Raw genomic sequence first — 22,976 nt, forward strand, 5'->3', positions numbered from 1 at the left:
CAGCCTGTCACTATCCCAGCCACGTTAGGAAAAGCCATTACTGCAGCACCCCGGAGATAACCTCTTTGTGTGAGCCTGGCTGCCACTCCCTCAGGTGTTCAGCTGCCATCAGCCCCCAGCAGCATTTTCCCTCTGTCTGGAGCAGGTGGGACCAGACAGAGCAGGGCTGCAATATTTCACCTTCCTACTTGTCAGGCAAATAGAAAGCTTTGTGCAGCAGGGGAACTTCGCACAATTTCACCTCTTACCAAGGTGTGTGGTTTCCCACAAGCACAACAACCTCCTGAGAGGAAGTTTCATTTATAACCTCTCCTCCAGCCCCCAGCCAGGCCACGGTCGTTGCAGGCTTCCCCTGCAGCATTTTCCTTCTTTTCTGAGAGCTCCACCAGCCAGGACGGGGTCTGCATCCCCCTGCTGCCATGGCTGCAGGAGGAAAAGCATCCACCTGCACCAGAAGCACTGAACTGATCCAAGGGAAGCCCTACAAAGGGCTCCAGATTTGAGGTGACAGAGCCAGAGTAACGAAAACATCAGTGAAAAAATGTGAAAACACTTCTTTTCCTTCAGCAAGGGAAGGTGGGCTCCCACTTTCTTTTTAAGGATTATCCTCTTTGAGCAACTCTGACAAATGCCTACAGTTAACAGCCTTAGCCAATTATCCTTCCCCCAAACAGCCTTCCCAGGAATGAACACTGTCTACCTCTTAATAAAACTTCATTTAATACCTGTGAAACACCTGGAAATCTTGTGGACGATTACTCCAGCTCAAGGAAGGGAAGGGGGGAGCTCTTTCAGTTTAGTCTGGCAGAGAAGGGATCTCAGTGCACACAGTTCTGCACAGATTTACACACAGGGAGAGACCAGGTGGCTGCCCAGGACAGCAAATTGATCAGGGGACACCGAGACTACACATGACTTCAGCTGCATATTCTTCAACTTTATCTACAGCCGAGGACTGGGGGAAGAGCCAGAAACAGCCACAGAGTGACTCTGCTTAGACTTGCCCAGTGTTACATTTCAAGGTTTTTGGACTCTCCGCTCCATCCAGCGATCCATCAGGCACTGCCATTACTCCAGAGATGTCGAGATTAATTCCACCCTAAGTGTTCCCATCTTTCAAAAGGCCTCACTTGACTGCCGTTATTAATTCCGTGCATGATGAAGACATTTAAAGCCTCGCATGCTCTCTCAAGCAGACGCCTTGCGTGCCTCGCTCCTGCCGGTGCAGCAGCTGAATTTCCACACGCACAAACACACACACACACCCCAGCCGTGTGAACCGCACACGGGGACACTCCCGCATCCCCGAGTGACCCCGCATCCCCACCTCCACCTCCTCCTGCCCACCCCAGCCCCGCTCCCTGGGGGTGGCGATGGGAGCGGCTCCGCACGGCGCTGCCGGAGCCCCGGGTACCGGGAGGGGACCGGAGCCGCTCCCCGCTCCGCCGCTCTCCCTTTAGGGCTTTCGGAAACTTTTCTCCCCGCCTTGCCATCGGCTCCCTTAGCAGGGCAGGGCCGAGCCGAGCCGGGAAGTTTCTCCCGTGGGCGCTGGGTCGGAGCAACTTTCCCCGCACGGCCCCCGGAGCTCCGAGCGCTCCGGCTGCCCGGGGGCCGTGCGGGAGAAACGCGAGGAGGAGCTCGCTTCGGGGGAGGGGGAGATGGAGCCGGGGCGTGGGTAAGCCGCTCCCTTCTTCTTCCTCCTCCTCCTCCTCCTCCTCCTCCCCCTCCCTCGGCTGCTCCAGTCTGGCAGCCAGGCTGCCTCCGGCCGGAGCCGCCGCACTTGGGAAGCGACTCCCGGCTCCCGGGATGGGGACGCCGCTGGCGGCTCCCGGATTGCTGCTGCTGCTGCTCCTGGCCGGCACCGCGGGGCTCTGCAGGGCACTGTTCTCCCTCCCGCTCCGCGTGTCCCACCCCGCCGCCCCCGCCGGGTCCCCGCCCGCCCCGGTGGTGCTGCGGCCGGCGAGCGGCAGCCGGCAGCAGGATGCCCCGGGCGCTGCGGACGGCTTGGCCTTGGCCTCGGATCCCGGCGGCACCCTCAACTTTTTAGCCATGGTGGAGAACCTCCAGGGAGACTCCGGCCGCGGTTACTACCTGGAGATGCTGATCGGGACCCCGCCGCAGGCGGTAGGAGCGGGCCGGGGGCTGCGGGCTGGGGGCGCCGGGAGGGATGGGGAGGAGGGGGCCGAACTTCTCCGGGGTGGCAGCGACTCGGCCCCCACCCCCCCGGCTCCAACGCAACTTTGTCCCGGAGCTCGGCGCTGGCGCCTCCTCCCTTCCCCTTTCTCGCCCTCCCTTGCCGGGAGACGGGGCCGGTGCCCGGCGCGGGGGAGCAGCAGCAGCAGCGACTTTCCGCGGACCCGCAGGGAGGGGAGAAAGGAGAGAAGCATCCCCCGGCTGCCCTGTCCTGCCCCTGCTCGGGAAATCTGCGGGTCTGGTCCCCAGGGTTTCTTGTAGGCTCTGTCAGGGCGCTTGGATCCGAAGCGAGTTGCTCTGCCAGTGGAACTGACCGTGTTTTAGAGACAGAAGATGCTTTTTTGGTTATTCTTTGCTTTTTTAAGCTGCTCTGCGTCGTGATTGGGTGTTCTGGTAGCTCTTCCCGGTGCTCCCGGGAGAATCACTCGGCATCTTCCTGCTAAACTAAGTGATGGCTGGACACAACCAGCCCCTTCTGTCGGGAATGCGAGTGCTGCTCATTAACGGGGCAAAGAACCTGTGTGTTCTGAATATTGTTTTCAGATAAACCGTGTTGCCTTGAATCTTCCCCCTCTGCCTCCACCAGTGTGGCTGAAGTTTGTTTCGAGTTGTTGATTTTTTTGGTGTTGTTTTGGTTTTTGGGGGGTCTTTTGGGTTGTTTTTTTGGGTTTTTTTTTTTTTGGGGGGGGGTTGGTTTTTTTTGGTTGGTTTTTGTTTTTTGGGGGTTTTTTTTGCCGTTGCTCTTTCATCTGTGTCATGAGATCCCAAGAGGAGCGGTGCTGGGCTGCTGGTGGGATGACTAGTCAGCTGAGTGGGGATTAATTTCCTGAGAGCCCTCGGGGCTTTCCTTCAGAACTTTGTGTTTGCTTCAGGAGTTTAGGTCCTGAGGTTCCCAATGTAGACAGGAAAGAAAAAAATCTTTATTCTTCTGCTTAACTCCCCTACGTAATAAAAAGCCAATGAATGCCAAAATGCGCGGCCAATGGGGAGTGTTCAGCCGTCATTGCATTTTTGGATGTCTGGGAGCTCTTTCTTTTTTTGCCCCTTGAGTGTAAGGGGATTGGCCACATCATCTCTCTAATCAAAAGGTATCACACTGGGATCAATGCATGCATTGAGAAAGGCTGGCATTGTTTTATGATCAATAAATAGAGATTAAAAAAAAAAAAAGTAACTAGGTTTGACATATCAAGGTGTGGCCCAGTAGCCATGGAGGTAATGAAATAATTTTTCCTCCATGTTGAGTGATGCATATTTGACTAGTTCTGTTAGTGTGGTGTGGTGTGTGCTTCATAACTCCAGGGAACATTCTAACATTCAATATTGGCTTCTGCCAGAATCGAGGCACCAGATTTGATTGGACTAATCACCCAATTCAGCATGTCCTAGATGAAAAAAATAACTTCAGGTAGGAAAAGTGGCTCTCAAGCATATTATCTCCTTACATGTCTAGGGGGATTCTGAAATGAGAAGAAATGGAGAAGGGAAAAATGTGACAAGCCTTTCATAATATGACTGGAGGTCTAAGAGGGAGAAATGTGCTGCCCTCAGTACACCCACAGGGTTCACTTATGCTTAACAGCTCGTATCACTTGTATTACAGGTGATGGAAGGTTTCAGCTAGACTTGCCTCTGATTTTTATTTTTTTCCACATAAAAAACCCATGCTTTGAATCTGATTGCAAAGATTTTACTACTTTGAACTAGTTCTGACTTCTTGCAAAGTTAGTTATTTTAAAGACTACCACTGGTTTAGCACAAGTGAGGTTTTATTCACAAGTAGACCCACTGAGGTTGTAAGTAAGATTATAAATGCTTCTGTTTCCCCAACCAGATCTTGGTGTGTAATGACTCAGTGGAGTGCAGTTAGAATTTATTCTGTACTTTTGATGAGGATGAATTTGTTATCTTGTTCCCTGCCTGAAATCAGAAGACTTAAAGATCACCAATGTACTTGCTGTTTTTTCTGCTTTGCAACGAGTAGTATAAAGCCACAAAGCTGCTACTGTTGGTACTTGAACGCTTCACATGCTGCTACTAAAAGCAAGTGTCTGGATAGTGCCAAGCGTTGGATTGTGTTAAGCTCCTTGGGCAAGTGGTTGCTGGAGTTGGGAGTGGGCTGTGCATGATGGTGTAGGAAAAGAAAATCTTTTCCTGATTTAAATGCTCCTCCCAGCCTGACTTCGCTTCACGTCAGCAGCCGCGCTGCAAAGTGATGCTTGGACACCTTGCTCTGCTCTTGCACCCCTCCAACCTGGGGCTTCCCAGCTGCCTGCCTGAGCCAGGCCTGTGCCAGGGAGCTGCCCTGGGAGCTGCCCTGACACTTTGCCAAGGAGGAAGGAGGATGCTGGCAGCGAGGAGCGCCGGAGCAGTGCGGCTGCGCTCCCGCTCTCGCGGAGCAGAAAGGTGCACGGCACAGCTGCTGCTCTGCACGGGAGCAAAGAGATGGGGAAATGCTCCCAGGGCACTGGTGGACCACGAGCATGCAGCAGGCTGTGAGAAGAGAAAGCAGATTTGATGTGGTGGTTACAGTAGTGTTGGTGCCCAGTGGCTTCGGGAGCGTGTGCGTCAAGTGTTGGAAGCTGCTGTGCCAGAACGGGGAATGAACATTTGTGAAAGGCTTCAGCACTACAGGACTTGCTTTACTGCTCAGCTGCATTTTTAGAAATTTTCCTTTTTTAATTCCTGTTCTTGGAAGGAAGCTACTATGACAGAATTTCGTTTTTCAGGTCATTTAAGGCATACTTTTTGGCTTTCGTTCCAATTCTGATTTGTCATATAGCAGATAAACAGAGCACAGAGCTGCGATTCACAATGGCAGTTCTGAAACACTTGTTCTGACGGTACAAAAATAGAGCAGCTGTGTGAAGTCAAAATTTATTTTATTTCCAAGACAGGAAACTTCAATGCAGTCAATCCAGTTTTGCAAGTGTTTGCAGCCAAAGTGTATCTGATCATTTCCAGTTTTATGATACAGTATCCTTCCTAATCCTATCAGATCTCCAGACCAGTTACCAGGTTGGTGTCAAGTGTTATTACTCCCACTAATTCTTATTCATTCATATATAGACCTACTTAAGAATTATGTGAAAGGTGAGAACAGTCTGTTGTATTGAAGGGTGTGATGTATTTGTCCCTTATTTCATGGATGTATAATGATGTGTCCTACTCCTGATGGATTATGGGCTTTATACCTGTCTGCATAGGTGCACTTCTTCCAGTTCCAGATTTAAGTAAGAGGTGGCAAGAGCCCAATATGAATTGTGTGCAGTGTTCTCAGCTATTTCTTTAAATAATCCAATGGAATTCCTTTGCTCTATCTTTTATTATTTTGCCTACCCTGAGATTATGAGAACTGTGAGAAACTGAATCTAAGATCATTTAGGTTTTTTTGCTATCTTCAGTTCTCTTCATATTAATTTTGTTTCTCCTACAAGCTTTTGACCAAAAGAATAGTCAAACTCTTTAAAAAACCTCATGTTTTTCACAGCTTTCTTGAAGTCCATCTGGACTGCATTAAATGTTTGCAGGGACAGTACCATTGCCTCATCTTGCCTCTTGTACAAGGTGGTGGTACAAGGGTCCTCCTGATCTCACTGCATTTCCAAGCTGTGTTTTTATTGAGAACAGGTAAATTTTAATCCTGCAACTTCTCTGTGAAAGAGAGACCAGGCACACGGCCCCTGAGAGCTCCAGTCTCATTAACCACAGAAGGATCCAACTTGTGCTCTGAATGCCACAGCTCCTTTCTTTCAGTGTCAGTTCTTCATTCTGTTCATGAAGAGGCTTTTAAATCTGCTGTTTATCCTAATGGCAGTTTGTTCTGTGCATGGGGTGAGCAAAACCTCCTTCTATAAACTTGCTCCTAAGTTTTAAGGTCAGTGTGGATGTTGGGTCTAACGGCCCCTGCTGCAAAACACAAACTTCAGTTCCTACATAATTGGTGGGAGGTTATCTTCCCTTCCATTTCTTCCAGCTATTAAAGAGAGGAATGATAAAGAAGGATATGTATTAAATACCTCTAGTGTGTCATGGAGTCAGAATTTATGGCTTCATGTTTTGAGGGTGATGTACACACACATTAACAAGTTCTGAACTTGCAGCCATTATTCCTTAATTGGTGGTAGCTCTCATTCCCTGAGTGTTGAAAGGAATGAAGATGTGAGGAAAGATTCAGCTGCTCTTGTAATCTGATTTCTGGTGCTGTGCTATTGCCCAACAAGCTCAGCTCCACTTTCTTAATTTTGCTGAAAAGGGTCTCACTGTCTTTCTAGACACAAGGAGTTTTAAAATGTGATCTTTCTTTGTTCAATTATCAGAAGGCAGGTTGCATCTCAAGTCTCTCTTTCTTTTTTTTTTTCTTTTTTTTAGTAATTACTAAGGTCTTTTGTATTTATCTTTGAGTTCTTTATGAAAGCTGAAGAAACAAAAGCCTGAGAAGCAAAGACAATTTCTGTGGTGCGTTGGAGTGTTTTGAGGTGGCAGTGTCAAAATCCCTCCAGATCTGTCTAGTGGAAATAGTATTGAAATGCAAAAATATTCCTGTTTTTAAATGGTGATTTGAGTCTATTTTGGTGGTTGTTGTTATTGGATACCTGCAAAATAAAGACCTGGCAGTTGTAATTCAGGACTAATCCAGTGAACAGCTGTGGCCTGGTGGGCTGTGATGTGTTTTTGACCCAAGACAAGCAAGCAAACATACCAGGTTTGGGTTAAGCAAAAAGCCCCTGCCTTTACAAATTAGCATTCTAGCACCTTCTTCCATCCAAAATTAGCCCTGGCAAAAGAGGCTGTGTGGGAGTAGTAGAGGCTGTACTATAAAATAACCCAAAATATGAGTGCTGCTTACACTCAGTGGAAGAGGCCCACCATGGTCATTCCTCAGGATGCTCTTCTCTCCCAGAGTTAGGGATTAGAGCCTCACTAATTGTTCCTTTAAAGGAGCTTTCTCCTCCTCAGAGAACTGATGGAAGCTTTATTATCCAGGGGCTCTGCTTGAGGCAATCCTGAATTCAGATTCTGGTGTGTCAGGGCAGAAGAGCTGTTGTGAGGAGCAGGGGTGGTGTAAAGAGGTGCCAGGCTCACATTTTCTACCACTTTGCATTTCACTCCTTATCAAGGAAAAAGCATCAGTTAAATCTGGAAAGAGGAAAGTAGAGGGCATGCAAATAACTGTTTTCCTTGAACAAAGTGTAAATTGGTTGGGATTTGAAGTAGAAATGAGATGGAAATGAAACAGTGGATGAAAGACAGCCCGTGTGGAATTTCCATGTGTTTGTGTCATTTGGATTATTAAGGAAGAAATCTTTCTTTTCTTATTTGGGTTTTTCTTGTGGTTTTTTTTTTTTTTTTTTCCCTTTTTCTCCCCTCTCTAACCAGAGGACTGTGAGCTCTAGGGATTGCATCTGGCAAGATAGATTTAAAAGCTACTACACCTTGCAGAGGTCTACATTTCCTTGAAGAGCACTTACGACTTTGAGTACTTGAGGCCACCTTAGCTATTACATTGCCCCCACATATTATAATTTTTGAAATGTTCTCACTCAGTGTAAGTGAAACGAGTCTGACCTGAAGTGCTGTCTGGTCATCGTCAAGTACAGCTCTGTTTGAAAAAGGAAGCTGCTACAATGGCTCTCACATGTGCCTCTCCAGTGGGAGTCAGAGAGACCTCTCTGCCCCTTTTCCTACTGGCTGTAAAATACAGATTTCATCATGCAAACAACTTGTGTAAATAAGTGAAGGAACTTGTTGCTTCTATTTCAGCACAGATTAGGGCTTGAGATCAAATCTTCAAAGTAAAGGAGGCAGCTCTCAGCTGCCTTAAAGAAGGAAGTGTTTTTTCCTGCTATTGACAGGCCTGTCCTACGTCTTGTTGCTTTCCAGCCTGGGTTTGCTCTGTAGATCCAAGCTGGTGAAGCAAACACAGAACACGTTCTAAGGTCACTTTTACACCTGAAATTGTATCCATCAGCTCAGTGCCCTTCAAAGCACTTAAAGCAGCCCAGATGGATCTTACTTTCCTTTCTGCCTGTGCCTCCATCACAGCTCTCTGCAAGACTGGATCGTGGTGCTGAGGAGCTGGGCTGGCGGGACACGGCTCACTGGGGTCTCGGGATTTCTGCTGGTCACAGTGACCCTGAGATCCACTAGAAAGTCTCTTTTCCCAGCCTGGCAGTCGAAGAAGGAGTCAGAGCTCTTCAATTCTCTCTCTCAAGGTTGTTTATTGTATCTTATCTGTAAAATTCTTTCTCCTGTCCAGCTGAGGTGCATTCAGCAAGACAGTCCAGGCACTCTGCCTGCCCCCTGGGCAGTGTTATCTTTTTATACTAAAAACTACGTGTACAGTATTTACAATTACTTTCCAATACCTATCACCTATGTTAGACAGTGAGCTTCTACTCTAAACCAATCCAAAAGTGCCACCATCACCCAGAACATGGAAGCTAGGAAGAAGAAAGAGGAAGGACAGGGCACGCTCAATTCCTCCATCTTTGGACTCCGAGCGCCCATTCTAAAAACCTCAAAAATCTGTTTTTCACCCTGTGAAAAACTACTATTATTCTACTTAAACTCTCTTGACTTGTAATTCTTCATTCTTCAGGTGGTAATTTGCTCCATGGGTTAAAATCAGAGGCACAGGGGTCTTGGGCTCTGTGCCAAAGTCTCAGGGCAGAGTCTGGAGTCCTCCAGGGCAGCCAGAGGAATTTCCTGGGTTCTGACAATGCCAGGCTGCTGCATCCCTCGCTGTGCCAAGCAGGTGCCAGCACAGCCAAATCAAAGCTGTGGGGTTGGTGCAGACTGGAGCTGTTGTGGCACATGTCTGACTGCTGGTGATCTCTGACCTGGCTGGCAGCAGAGTGGCCTGAGATGGGCTGGCAACAACACCCCGAGGGATCTGTGGGGTGCATGGGGAAATCCTCTGGATTTGGAGCTTGATGATGCTGTAGTTGCATGGTGCTGAGCGGACCTTGGCAGGCCAGAGAAAGAATTTTATCGATAAGAAACAATAAACAACTTTGATAATGAGAATAGAAGAGTTCTGACTCCTTCTTTGACCGCCAGGCTGGGAAAAGAGATTTTCTAACACATTTCAGGGTCACTCTGATCAGCAGAAGTCCTGAGATGGCATCGCCTGAAGAGCCTCACCAAGGAGCTCTGAAAACTCCTACTCCTTAGGCTGAGAGCAATTCTGCTGCCCACAGGCCCAGCCAGTTCAGCAGCCTTGCCCCAGGTGTGGCTCTCTGATAGATTTTTGGCCGTGCACATCCCAGAGCAGCCACGTAGCAAAGTCAGCCCTGGAGCCTTCAGAAAGCCTCGGGCCAGAGTCAATGTTTGCTCCCTCTTTTGCCAAAGGCTGATAAAATAGCACCTTTTTCTCTCACTCCACCCTCAGAGTTCTTTCCTCATTCTTCATCTTGCCTCTTTCCCACTGCTCTCGCTGCCTTTTTTATGTCTAAGAGTATTTTACAGAAAGGGCAGCTGGGGATGAATGTTCTAGACTTTTTTTTTTTTAAGAGTCCTTCTCTAACAGATGAAACCTGTGGGGTGTCATGGGGAGGGAAGTTGAGGAAAACAAGCTAGATGGGGGAAAAAGATCTTATTCAAGTGAAAATTACAATTCACTGAATACAATTAATGTGTCATAATTAGGCCCTTTTGAAGGGAATCTGTTAAGACAGTAATTGCACTCTGCAATCCTTTTTTCCCCTCACCACTGCTTACTAATAATTTGATATTGTGAAAAACAAATTACTTGTAGATTTCGTCCTCTTTGCTCAGCTTGTGAGTACTAAAATTAGTTGATTTTATTTAGCTTTATGGTTGGCTTATTTTTGTACCTATTTACTAGCAAAATGTGCTATTAAGCTAGATTGCAATGTGTTCAGGGAAAATGCTGGTCTCACATCTTAGTCTGGCCTTATTTTAAAAGAGGAAAGGTATTAAGGCTGCAGCAACACTTGGTAAGCTTCTCCTCCCTAAATACAGAGAAGAATCCATCCTTATGGATCCAAAACTGGCATTTTTGCTTTTAAGAAAAAGACATGACAACTCAAGAACTGAGAGTCACCTTTCCACTCGAGGGAGGGATTAAAGGCCAGCTCCTGCCATTTGACAGGGGAAAAATAATTGGATGCTTTTGTCAGCCATCTCTCAGATAATTCCTTGATATTTGTGAGTGGATCTGCCTGTGAGAGTGGCTCTCAGCAGAGCACCTTGGAGCCCACCTAGTGCTCAGGCTCAGGTCAAGGCCAGATGTGAGAATTTTTTCACCACCCAGGCTCTTCTGCTTCCTACTTTGCTTCCATAAGAAGCTTCACACCAGAAAAGATCAGGATCTGGGGTTTCTAAAGGAACAAAAGGCTTACCTGCTTTGTCATTGTATGGGAGCTTGCGTCCTGCATGTGCCAACTTGAACATTTTATTGTGGCATTTGGGAAGAAAAGAATTTGAAGAATGCCATTGCCAGTGATAGTTTTGGTATAAAAAAATAAAATACTGGAGTGTTTTGTTTTGACTGCAGGATTTTGATCTGTTTTCAAACTTGTGACTTTGTGAAATCCCGAGGGAGGTTTTTCCCTCACTTTTTTTATCTATGTAAATGGAAACTTTACTTCCAGAGTTCCACTATGATACCTGTTGATACAGAAACCTTGACTGTCAGTGTCTGCAGTATAACAAATTAACAGCTGTGGCATCTTTTCAAGGCCAGGCTGGACAGGGCTTTTAGCAACCTGGTCTGGTGGAAGGTTCCCTGCCCATGGCAGGGGGTTGGAATGAGATGATTTTTAAGGTCCCTCCCAACCCAAACCATTCCATGATTCCAGGATTCAAGCCAGAGCACACTCCACAGCAGCTTGAGCTGTTCAGGGCAGTATTACTGTGCTGCTTAAGCATGGCTTGGAAAGTGCTTTTATTCACTGTGCTGCCTGGTAGATGTCTGCTACAGGAAAGAGTGAAGTGTGAGGCGTGTCAGAAAAATTATTCATCAATTCTACCTTTTCTCTGACTAAAGAGATTTTTATTCAATTCATTAATTTTTCTTCTCAGCCACTCTTGGGTTGCAAATAAGACAGAGGAGTTCAAAGGTGGCCACGCTTCCCAAAAGTCTGGGAGCTGCTGGGGCAGTGTAACATCTGATGCAGTCAGAGTGCTTCAGCTTAACTGTCAGAGAATAATCTTCTCATTACTTCTCAGAAGCAAAGTCCTTCAGGGAATAACACAAACATTTCACATGATCCAAAGCGCCAGATTTTTGCATTTGAACCGCTGAGATAAACCATGTGGGGGATGGGGAGAGTCCACAGAATTTCTCAGGAGCTGTGGTTATGAACGCTGCTGTGTGCTACACGTTCCAGCTAAAATTAACTTCCATTTGCACTCTGCTGAGCCTTCAGGTTTACCTTGAATGACCTTTGGTCATTGGCAAGTGACCAGATGCAGCTTTTTGTCCAGGTTTGGGAGCTTTTCTCCGTGGCAGCTTTGCACAAGAGCATTTGAAGTTGCCAGCGGGCAAAATTCCACAATTCCAGTGCCCTGAGCACCATCAGCTCCAGTGCTGTGAATAGAACGGTTTGGGTTGAAAAGGATCTTCCAGACCATCCAATTCCAGCTCCTATCACACATCCATCATCACACAGTGGGATGTAAGCCCTGGCCAGAGCAGAAGGAAGCTTATTCCTGCACTGGAATTGTTGCTGTGTGGAGGAATGGGTTGTGGGGAGCTGCTGTTATGGCGTGCCCTGGCAGACTTTATCAACCCGAGAGCATAACAAAGTCTTTTAACTTCCTGCCCTACAAACTCAATCTGGTATCTGGAAATGAAGCTGTGTTCCTGCATGCCTCTGTGTTCTCCTGTGTAATCAAGATTTTTATAGTGGAACTTGGTTAACAATTGTAATGATGTATGAGCCACGGGCAAAGCTGGTTCATTTCCCAGAGCTGCTGCCTCTCCAGTATTAGCCAGGGGAAAGAGGAAAGTATGAATGTTTGAGAAGGAGAGAGAGAAATAAACTACTCCAACAGCAGGGGAGGAACAGTGCTGCTGTTCTCTAACAGTGTTGCTTTCAAAAAAGAGAATTTTTTTTAAAGTATATCATATTTCACTTGAGAATCAAAACTGCCTTTTAAATTGTCCTGCCAAATTTTAAGTAGAAACATTAGAACAAATATGAATAAAAAGCATGATTCTTATTTTTAATTAATCAAACACATCATTATGACATTGGTTAACAGCTTCTTTTTTTTTCTTTCTTTATTTCCCTCCCCCCCCCCCAATCAAATAGTCCTTCCTGCTAATGTGGAGCATAAAGCTGATTTCTGTTTGTGCCTTTGAACTCCCTTGTATAATTCCAAGGAACACCCATGATGACAATCAAACTCTGCATGGCAATATCCTAAATAGGTCAGGTGCAATGGGGAGCCTTCCATCTGTTGTATTCCCTTTATTAATTGCCAGGGAAATAAAACCACTGGAGTTGCATCACCTTGTTTGTGCTCTGGGACCTGGGACTCCCTGTGCCCATTCCTGTGGCCACCAAAGATGGCACAGAGCAGTGGGAAGCTGCCTGGCCTTCCCCATAGGTGTGGCACAACTTTCCTAGCTGGAAACACGATCACAATAAGCAAATTCCAGTCTTTGTGCCTGACACAGATGAACCTGTGGGTTTTATCCTGATCTTTCCCTCCTTCCCTTCCCTCGCCTGCCCTGGCAGATCCAGTCATGTCCCTTTCCCATCCTGCCAGCCCAGCAGGTGTGTGAGAGTGTGGGATGGTGCCTGTTTCTGGGCAGAAAGGCAGGAAAGAGGTGGGAGCGGCTGTGACAGGTGAGGAAGAGGTAGTTCAGGAGGGTGGGATTGGCTTTTCAGGCTGACACAACCCAGATCTCGTGTTAAATAAAGTCTGGCAGTGCTGCAAACCAGGCCTGAGGAACAAGTCATGGCATTTTTATAGCAGAGGCCATGCCTTGAAGTACAGGGAGCTCATAGCTGGATTTCCAAGGTGTGTGCTTGTTTATTTACCTCTCCATACCCAAATATCCCAGCTAATCCAGGGATCTCATTGGGTGACCATGGCATTGGCTGTACTTTCCTGGCCTCCAGGAGGAACAGGCTGCTTTCAGAGCCCTGAACTTGTCTTAATCAGCAATCTAGGTGTTCCCATGCCATCATATCCATCAACTTCCACGTTTTGGCAAGGTTGGTTGCTTCGCTGTTGTGGTGAGCAGATAGAGAAAACCCAGGGAAAACTTCTGCACTTTGGGTTTGTTGGAACATTTTAGGAGAACAGACTGGAAAATGTCTCTAAGCATTCAGTGTCCTTGAAGAGGAGCACCAAAAAAAGCATGAGGAGGAATTCCTGAAAGCAGGCAGCAAGTGCAGCTAGGAGGATGCTCTAATGAGTGGTGCCCCACAGAGTGGGGATGGAAGCGCTGCTGGGAAAAGCTCATTCCAGGGAGAAGGGATAGACTTGATGAGTCAGGGCTGTCCTGCTTTCACCTCTCCTCCTCACAGCTCTCCAGGCTCTGAAAAACCTTTGCTAAAAAACACTCATCTCCAAAACTAACATCTTGACAGAGGAGGGGGGAAAAAAAGCCTGGAAAGAATCGTGTCACTACAAGAGTGAGGTGAAGGGGGGAGGAGAGGTGAGAGATCAGACCTGGCATGCCGCCTTCTGAAAAAGTTGATTTTTCTCACTGCTGTCCTGCAAGTCTCGTTTTCTTTCTATTTGCCTCCAAAATGTAGCATGTTTTCAGTGTTACTCATTACCTTCAAATCAAAGAATTATTGAAAGGCTTGGGTCAGAAGAGAACTTCAAGAGATCATCTTGTTCCAACCCCCTGCCATGGCAGGGACACCTTCCACTGTCCCAGGCTGCTCCAAGCCCCAGTGTCCAGCCTGGCTTTGGACAATTCCAGGGATCCAGGAGCATCCAAAACTTCTCTGGGCACCCTGTGCCAGGGCCTCTCTACCCTCCCAGGGAAGTTTTCCCTAATGTCCCATCTAACTCAACTCTCTTCCAGTTTGAAGCCATTCCCCATGTTCTTGTAAATAACATCTCTAAAAACCAAACCAAAACAAAAAACCTTCTTAAGTACTGAAGGAGCAACTTTGGCCCTTGGTTTGAAATGGATTTGAAATGCAATTTGAAAGCCAGGATCTTGTTTAAAATTGAGTTTGAAGTTCAGATCTTTGGTATGAGGGAGGCCTTTTGAAAAAAGGTGGGAACACAGGAGTGGGACTGAACCTCTCCTGCAGGGTTTCTGCCTGCTGCTGAAGGACAAGGGGATTGTGCTGTCTTTGGCAGAAGGGAGATCACAAAAAAATAGCAGTGCTCATGAGGCTAGGGATGCCTCCTAGCCTAAGCTCAAGAGCATAAGGAATGGGCTTCATTCCCCTGATGAATTTTGTTATTTCCAGATGGCACAGTAAACATGGGCAGTGACTCACCTACTGGGTGAGGAAGGTTTAATAATTAGTCACTTCAAGCCTTCTTGAGTTTGCCTAGCATGGCTTGGCTCTGTGCATATGTGTAAAACTGTTTTGGTTTTACTGCAGTTGATTTAGTTTCAAAACAACCTTTTTTCTTTTCTTCTTTTTTTTTTCTTTTTAACTGTAGGACTTCTGAAGCTAGGTAAAGAAGAAGAGTTAAAAATGCTTTTTTTTAATTTTATTTGACAGCAGTTTCACTGAGTCTAATGAGCAATAGAGAAAAAGAAAAGAATGACCTGACAAAATAAATCAGAAGCTAATTTTGGAGAGCAAAAGCCTCGGAAAATTGAAATTCTGAACTGAATGCAGCTTCTAACTGTAATCATTCACTGGGTATAATACATTAATGTAGGCTTACTGATTTCATTTCCTTAACCCAAGGAAAAAAAAAAGGCAAAAACCCTCCTTTATATTGTATTCTGAAAGGTAATGTAGTAGCATGATTTCTCCTTTTTTTTGTGACTCTCTTTAAAAAGCCCAACCTTTAAAACTCTTTGACATGATTATACTTTATAGAAAGATCACGCCCTAAGTCGTGCTGGTGAGCAGAAGAGCCACAGAGACACTTAACCTCAGACAGTGCCCTGTTTACTGTGGAGCTGGAGGCTCTCGCCTTGCTCAGGTCCTCCCACAGCATCCTTAGCTCCATCTGGTGTCCCAAAGAGCTCAAAAGCCTGCTGGACAGTGCCCAGCAGGTCTGCCCTGTGGTGGTGACACTCTGTGGTGGTGGTGGTGACATCTCCGGTCTTGTGTTGCTGAAATGGCTCCCGAGGTATTAAAGTCTCTTTTTTCCCAGCCCAGAGACTGAAGAAGTTGAGATTCCTCAGCTCTGGTTCTCAAGGTTGTTTATTTTCTCTTATCTATCACATTCTTTCTCTGACCTGCTGAGGTCTGTCCAGCAGGTTGGGTTGAGGCACACTGACCGCCCTTGGGCTGGTGTTAGCTTTTTATACTAAAAAAAAATATGTGTACTTGATTTACAATAATTTCCCAATACCCATCACCTATGTTAGACAGTCTGTCTCTACCCTAAACCAATCCAGAAGTGCCACCATCACAGCAGAAGACGGAGTGTGGTGGTGTTCACAGGGGTCTCAGGTTGAGGGAAGAGACGAGGATCTGACTCCATGTTTCAGAAGGCTGATTTATTATTTTATGATATATATTACATTAAAACTATACTAAAAGAGTAGAAGAAAGGATTTCATCAGAAGGCTAGCTAAGAATAGAATAGGAAAGAATGAATAACAAAGGTCTGTGGCTTGGACTCTCTGTCTGAGCCAGCTGGGCTGTGATTGGCCATTAATTACAAACATCTAACATGGGCCAATCCCAGATGCACCTGTTGCATTCCACAGCAGCAGATAACCATTGGTTACATTTTGTTCCTGAGGCCTCTCAGCTTCTCAGGAGAAAAAATCCTAAGGAAAGGATTTTCCATAAAAGATGTCTGTGACAATGGAGGACAAGAAGAAGAAGAAGGAGAGGACACACCCAGATTCCTCCATCTTGCCTCTTGAGCCCCCATTCTAAATCCCCAAAATTCTACTTTTTCACCCTGTGATAAATTCACTGTCATTCTGCTCAAACCCTTGTGGCTTGTAACTCCTCACACAAAGTTAGTAATTGTTTCCATGGTTAAAATCAAAGGCACAGGTGTTTTTGACTCTGTGCCAGGGTCTCGAGCCATCCAGGGCAGCCAGAGGAATGTCCTGGGTTCTGACAGTGACTCTCTCTGGTTTCCAAGTGAGAAAGAGTTTTATGCTGAGAAGGAGCCTGTGGAATGGGTGATGCCACTCACAAGCACATCTGCAAGAGTTAAGCTCTTTTTTAGCTATGGAATTATTGAACTAATATCTGTGTCTCCAGCACCTTAAGTCACCCTGTTCTCCAGGGAGGGAGGGGTGAGCTCTGGATGAGACTCCTGCTAATTTAGGACACAGGGCTTAGACTTAGGCTGTCTCTAAACCCTGGCTGCGTGGGCACTGGGATTCCTCTCGAGGCTTGCAGTTAAATGTGAGAGTTGCTCCCAGTGGCATTTGGCTTACAGCCTCCCTGTCTCATCAGTGCTGTGCTGTAATTACCAGGAAATTGATTAATTTAGTTCCCTTACACCTACTAACAGGTGGAAACAGGCTTTTGGATTTAACAAGAGCTTTGTGTGCACTTGAGTGCAAATAGCTGATGCCTCATGCGCTCCTTCTTGAATTTCAGAGTGTGGGGGTTTTGTTCATCCTCCATTTGTCTAGGCACTCATTATCTTTCCATTCAAGAATGTGTGTGGTGTAAGCACAGCAGATATACAGATTTTCCTCGCTCACATTTGGGAGGATTTCTGCTGCTCTCAGTCAGCACTAACTCTGCTTCTGCTTAAGGGTTGGTGGCTGATGAAGGCACCTCTTGGCTTCCCTGCAGCCCCTTCCTTCTGAAAGTTTTGGCTCCCTGGGGGCCTCTGTGGCACCCCTACACCTCTTAAAAGACTGTCACACTTTTCCTTTGTCTTCTCAAGCCGTTTAAAGCCTGTCAACGCTTATTTGCAGGTGATTTTTTTTTCCTACACCTCTAGATTACTGTTATTACTCTGTAATTAGTCCAAATTTTCCTTAAAACTCAGTGCTTAGAGCAGAGCATGAGTTCAGCTGCAGCTGGTTTATGTGAACTCCAGGATTGCTTCACACACCTGGTTTTGCTATAGGGTGTGAGTTGGGAGAGAGACTCGTTTCTGGGGGAAGAAAAAATAAAAAAGAGGGAAAAAAAGGTTAATCTCTTCTGAAAAGGCAATGAGACAAAATTGCTACGATTCACACAGCTCTAAGATAAGCAAGTAATGGCTCATGTTCAACAGCAAAGCATGTTCATATAGCATGAATAGGATGGATGTGTTGTATGATAAATCTAGACACAGCAAATAAATTTCAGCCTGAAAAATAAGATAGCACATGAGATGGCATGTGCAGAAAGAATGCTAATGTTTAGGGAACCGAGGGCATTGGCAGGAAGGAGAGCGTAGAAATGAAGAATAGATATTTTGTTTTGTTACCAGGATTGATTGGCTGACTATTTTTTTTTGTCTTTAAACCATAATAGCCTTCCCTTATTGTCAAAATGATAATATATATAAAGCACTTCCCGTAATATTTTTCTTGAAAATGACTATTCATCAGTCCCACAGTCAGATGCTCATATTTCAACTCACAATTTAGTTTAGCAAGTTTATACTTCAGAGCAATCTGTCATTTTAGCATTTGTGGTTTTTATACAAATCTCCACTACAGAAGCATGCAGTGCTCTTAAACACGGATAGATTGGCTAATCCAGATAGTACTTTGTAATCTTCTGGCAAAGAAAGAGATTATTGCTTTCCAGGCAGGAAAAAAGAAATATTCCTTCCAGTCTAGCAGTGCAGATCATGGAGAGATGGAGGGGGAAAACCCTTGGTCTTCTGCTGGGCCCAGTGAGGGTGTGAGAGTGCTTGGGAATGGATGTTTTAAGTGGCTGGGGAAGAGAGGGAATGTGAAGATTGGTAGTAAATGTAAATCCAGGTCCTGGCACCACCTGGGAATGCAGTGAGGGGAAAGGCAGCAAAGGCCAGAGCCTCTCTGGAGAGCTTGGTGTGCTGCTGGCACTGGTTCCTCCTGTCAACTCCCCAGACTGCAAACACAGCACAGTTTCTGTGACAAACTTCTGCTGTTGTGAAAGCAGGAGCTATCTTTGGTGAGAAACTTGACCTTCTGGTTTGCCCACGTTTTCGTGCAGCAATAAATCACCTTCCTTTGCATCCCCAGGGCTGCAGCCAAACGTGGGCACCACCTGCTGAACAAACGTCATTAGAAAATTAATCTCATTCTTTTTTTTTTTTTTTTTCCTTTGCTCACAATGCCTCTCTTATCTTGGCTGCATGGGTGAACCCTTCTTGTGACCATGGGAGGGGTTTTTTTGGAGGTAGGAGCAGATAGGTCTGTTTTCTCTGGTGAGGTGACTTCACTCAGGGCAGCACTGGAAATACCCCTCCTGGACTTGGTGTAAAATGTGGGTCTGGCTTCCTCTTCCTCCTCCTCTGAGGTGAAGTATGATTCCATCCAAGCTGCAGAGGATCATTTGGCTTTGGGGTGAGGTGTTCCTCCAGTGCAGGGACTGCTTGTGAGCAGTGAGAAATGGGAGAGTCCATCCCTGCCCCAGTGTTCGTGGGCAGGGTGCCAGTCCAACAAATTTACCTATTTTTGTTTACAGCCTTACCTTTTAAACAAAGTGCACAATATTCTGCAAGCAGAAATCTGTCATTGTGGAGGCTTCTCGGGTTTATGTCTGACTTTGCAGTCTTCTAGATCCAGAAATGTTCCAAAAATTTCTCTTAACTCATCTTTTAAATTGCTTTTATTTCTGCATCTTCAGAGGAACAGATGAGGAATCTATATTAAAGCCTAGCCTTCTGATACTTTTTTTTTTATTGCAAAGTAGTTTTATTGGCTGTAAATGCTAACTCTAAGTAACACAGGGGAGAAAAAACCCATACAGAATGTCTGTGCTTAAAAAGCTGCTGTATATTGTAACATTACTAATTTGTAGAAACAAATTGCTGAAATAACCTGACTGACAGTCAGTGCCAATAATAACATGTAATAACTGTGGGCAAACACAGCATATAGTTACTGGTGTTTTCTTTACTGTGTGATGGTTGTAAGCAATTCTTGCCAGATGGGCTGATAATGTAATTAGGAATCATTGTGTTAAATGAGGCAGCATTTAAATTGCCAACTAATTTTCCTATCTATTAACCAGCTTGAAAAAGAAGAGCTGTTACCCAAATAATTTCTAGCTGCTAATCCCTAACAAGAAGCAGCGCTTCTTTGAATTTTCTTTTTTTTTTTTTTTTTTTTCTTTTGAAGCACTGTCTAGCAGATTATTTTCTGGAGGGTTTATTATGTGTGGGACAAAATAAGAAAGAGAATTAAGAGATAGTACAAGCTCAGGGCTGAGATGGTGTGGACTTCTACATCTACATTGTGATGTGTGGTAACAAGCTCCTGAGCAGGTAATGGGATAATTCCTATTTCTGCTCTCTGCATGGGGATAAAAACTTTTTTACTCTGTCATAGTTCATTGTGTGACATGCTCCAGCAAGCATATAGAATTACAAACCCTATTTTAAGTGGGTGCTTTGGGAGAAATCATGAAAGTATGAAAAGATTTTGAGTGGCACATGAATGCTACTGGTGTGGAATGGTTGTGCTCTTTACTGAGGACAAGAGAAAAGGGTGCCCTTGGGTGGAGTTAAAATCCCAGAGGGGGCATGATGGCTTGTAGTTTTCATCCTGAAAAGAGATATCATTGCTAAAAGAGAGTAGCTTTAGATTAGATATTATATTAAGAAATAATTCTTCCTTCTGAGGGTGGGCAGCCCTGGCGCAGGGTGCCCAGAGAAGTTTTGGATGCCCCTGGATCCCTGGCAGTGCCCAAGGCCAGGTTGGACACTGGGGCTGGGAGCAGCCTGGGACAGTGGAAGGTGTCCCTGCCATGGCAGGGGTGGCACTGGATGGGCTTTGTGGTCCTTTCCAACCCAAACCATTCTGTGGTTCTCTGAATTCTTACAGAGAATTCTTCTTTGCTCTGCTGCCTTGTGAAGAAAACTCTCAATTATCACTAAAGTTTTGACTGAACCCCAGAGTAAATGTAAGGCTGAATGAGATTGTTTACTGTATTTATGGCCCTATGTGTGCAAATCCTATTCCTTTTTTTTTTCTCCAGTCCCTATGCTTCAGCTGAAGCAGGAATGAAGACCCAAATGCATTTTTGCAGTCTGGTTTTTTTTTCAGAATAATGGAATAGTTAAGGCTGAGAAAAACCTTTCAGATCAAGTCCAACCATCAACCCAGCATCACCACCACCACGTTCTCCAATGAATTATTTCCTCAAGTGCCATATCCACATGGTTTTTTAACAATTCCAGGCATGATGACTTTTCCACTTCCCTGATCAGTTTGGTCAAGTGCTTTACAACAATTTTTGAGGAAAAATTTTCCCTAATATCCAGCCCAAACCTCCCCTGGTGCAGCCCCTCATCCTGTCACTTGTTATCTGGGAGAAAAGACTGACACCAGCTCACTCCAACCTGCTTTTAAGTAGCTGTAGAGGGTTAGCCAGTTCAGTGGTGGAACTTTATTGCTTGACCTGAAAGGATTGGTCAGACCCAGGTACTTGGAAAAAAAAATACAGTGGATTTTTCTATGGACCAGTCTTTTAGCGGGGATGATGAAGAGTATCCCTAGTTCGGTGTGGGTGACCTGGGGAATTACATGCAAAGCAGCAGGTTTGCAGGCAAGCCCCAGGATTCCACACCTGGAAAAGGCTGTGGATGCTAAATCAGGCAGACAGCTGCTGTAAACAAATCCATTTTGCACTTTCAGCCTGTGGGATTTGTTTTTGTATATTTTTCTGGAAGTTACCAAAACCTCCCAACCTCAAACGAAAACAGGGAAGAGGAACTTCTCCAAAGTGTGAGCAGGTGTGTACCAGAACAGAGGCAACTTCTGGGGATAGGAGCAACCTCTCTGCAACAAAAAATGAATGATTGCTGCTCTCACTTTCCCTTGAAAATGTGAAGGAAGTCACTTTCTGAATGCATGGTGGATAACTGCAAATTGTTTTATGCCAGGCAGTTAAATGAGGCATGAATAACAGCCAGTCCAGTGTGGATGTGTCATATTGACATCACCTGCTGAACCAGGGCAGGTGCCTGAACCACAGACAGCCAAAGTGAAAAAATTATAACACATCAATCAGAAATTTTTGTTTTTTTCTTGTAGCAAAATACAACAATATTTAGCAATGGAAGGCTTAAAAATATGAAAGACAGTGATAAGTTAAATTATTGAAGCTGTGTAGCACACAGTAAGTGCTATTTGATGCTGCTGTTGAATCAAGCACTGGAAAGTTTAAGGGATCCTTGAAGTATTGACAAAGTGTTTGACTTCCATTTGAAAGAAATCATTGGGACTGGGGAATTTTTAGTGTCTCTACCCCTTCAGAATAGAAAAAAAATGTAAACTGCATGACCTCTGAGGCTTCTGCTTTCAGTGTTCATGACTTTCAGTAAACAAGTTTGGATTTGCTTCTTTTTATAACCACAAACTAATGGCATCCAGATAGTGTCAGACTCCCTCTGTGAGTCTGTCATGGCAGAGGTGGATGTTCCTGTCTTGCTTACTGTAAAATAGGGATCTTTATGAGCCTCCTGTTAATAATAACAGCTCTATTTGCATACAGGAAAGGCAGACAGCAAAATAATCTCCAGGTACTTTACTAGGTGCAGATCTCGTGTCCCACAGCTGCGGTTGAGGTGACCTTTAGGGGGTGTGAAAAACGCCAATCACTTGTTTTTAAAATTTTAAAGTTTAATAGTACAAAATGGTTATAAAAATAGCAATATAATTAGAGTAAGAATAATAATTTGGACAATTTGGATTAGGACAATATGAGACAATAAAGACAAAGAGTTACAGACGTCCAGGTACCTTTTTCTGGGCAGCACAAACCCGAGAAAGGACCCACGTTAACAGAGGATTAACCCTTAAAAGCAACAGCCTGTTGCATATTCATACACCTCATACATGATGCATAAATTCCATTCAAACACAGGATTCTCTCTGGTCATCGTCAACTTCTTCCTCTGAATCCTAACAGCGGCTTCGAGGTGGGAAGAAGTTCGTTTCTTCTGATAATGGGGCAATCTTTCTCTGACAGATTCAGGTGTCCTGTGGCTGCTATCTCGCTGTGAGTCCTTTCTTTAAAGAGAAGTATCCTACATAGCATCGTTTCTATTTTAACATTTTTTATAACCTAAAACTATATTTACCACACTACTTAAGAGAATTAATACAGCATTACTTTCTAACACAACACATATAATATTCATGTTAATATTTGTGAAAAGCCAATCATAGAATATGCATCTTTCTCAGGGGAAGGAACAATTTGGTGCATTTGCTCTTAGTGTCTGTTGTGTGGGTCTGAAATTTAACTTGGAAACCACAAAAAAAAAAATCCCCAGAAAAGGCTTTGCCTCTTCCAAAAGCAAAAGGAAAGTAGTTTTTCATTGGTTTTAATGCTAATATCTGATCTAAACCCAGTCTGTCAGTGTGAAGCCATTCCCTGTGTGCTGTCCCTGCATGCCCTGGAAATTGTCTCTCTCCAGCTTCCTGGGGCTCCTGCAGGCCCTGCAAGGCCACCCTGAGCTCAGCCCAAAGCTTCTCCTGTGCAGGTGAACAATCCCAGCTGTGCCAGCCTTTCCTCCCAGCA

At 45.2% G+C, this 22,976-nt stretch overlaps 1 protein-coding gene across 1 annotated transcript in view; it reads left to right on the plus strand.

Annotated features, from left to right (window-relative positions):
* The first annotated feature begins 1,689 nt into the window (after nt 1-1,689).
* The window catches only part of BACE2 (beta-secretase 2), a 57,463-nt gene continuing 36,176 nt past the window's right edge, over nt 1,690-22,976 (plus strand). The window contains exon 1 of the mRNA XM_036385543.2: nt 1,690-2,124. Coding sequence (XP_036241436.1) covers nt 1,807-2,124 — 318 coding nt within the window. The 5' untranslated portion in view covers nt 1,690-1,806. The remainder of the gene's footprint in view (nt 2,125-22,976) is intronic.

This window comes from Molothrus ater, chromosome 2 (assembly GCF_012460135.2).
Source record: "Molothrus ater isolate BHLD 08-10-18 breed brown headed cowbird chromosome 2, BPBGC_Mater_1.1, whole genome shotgun sequence".
Lineage (NCBI taxonomy): Eukaryota > Metazoa > Chordata > Aves > Passeriformes > Icteridae > Molothrus > Molothrus ater.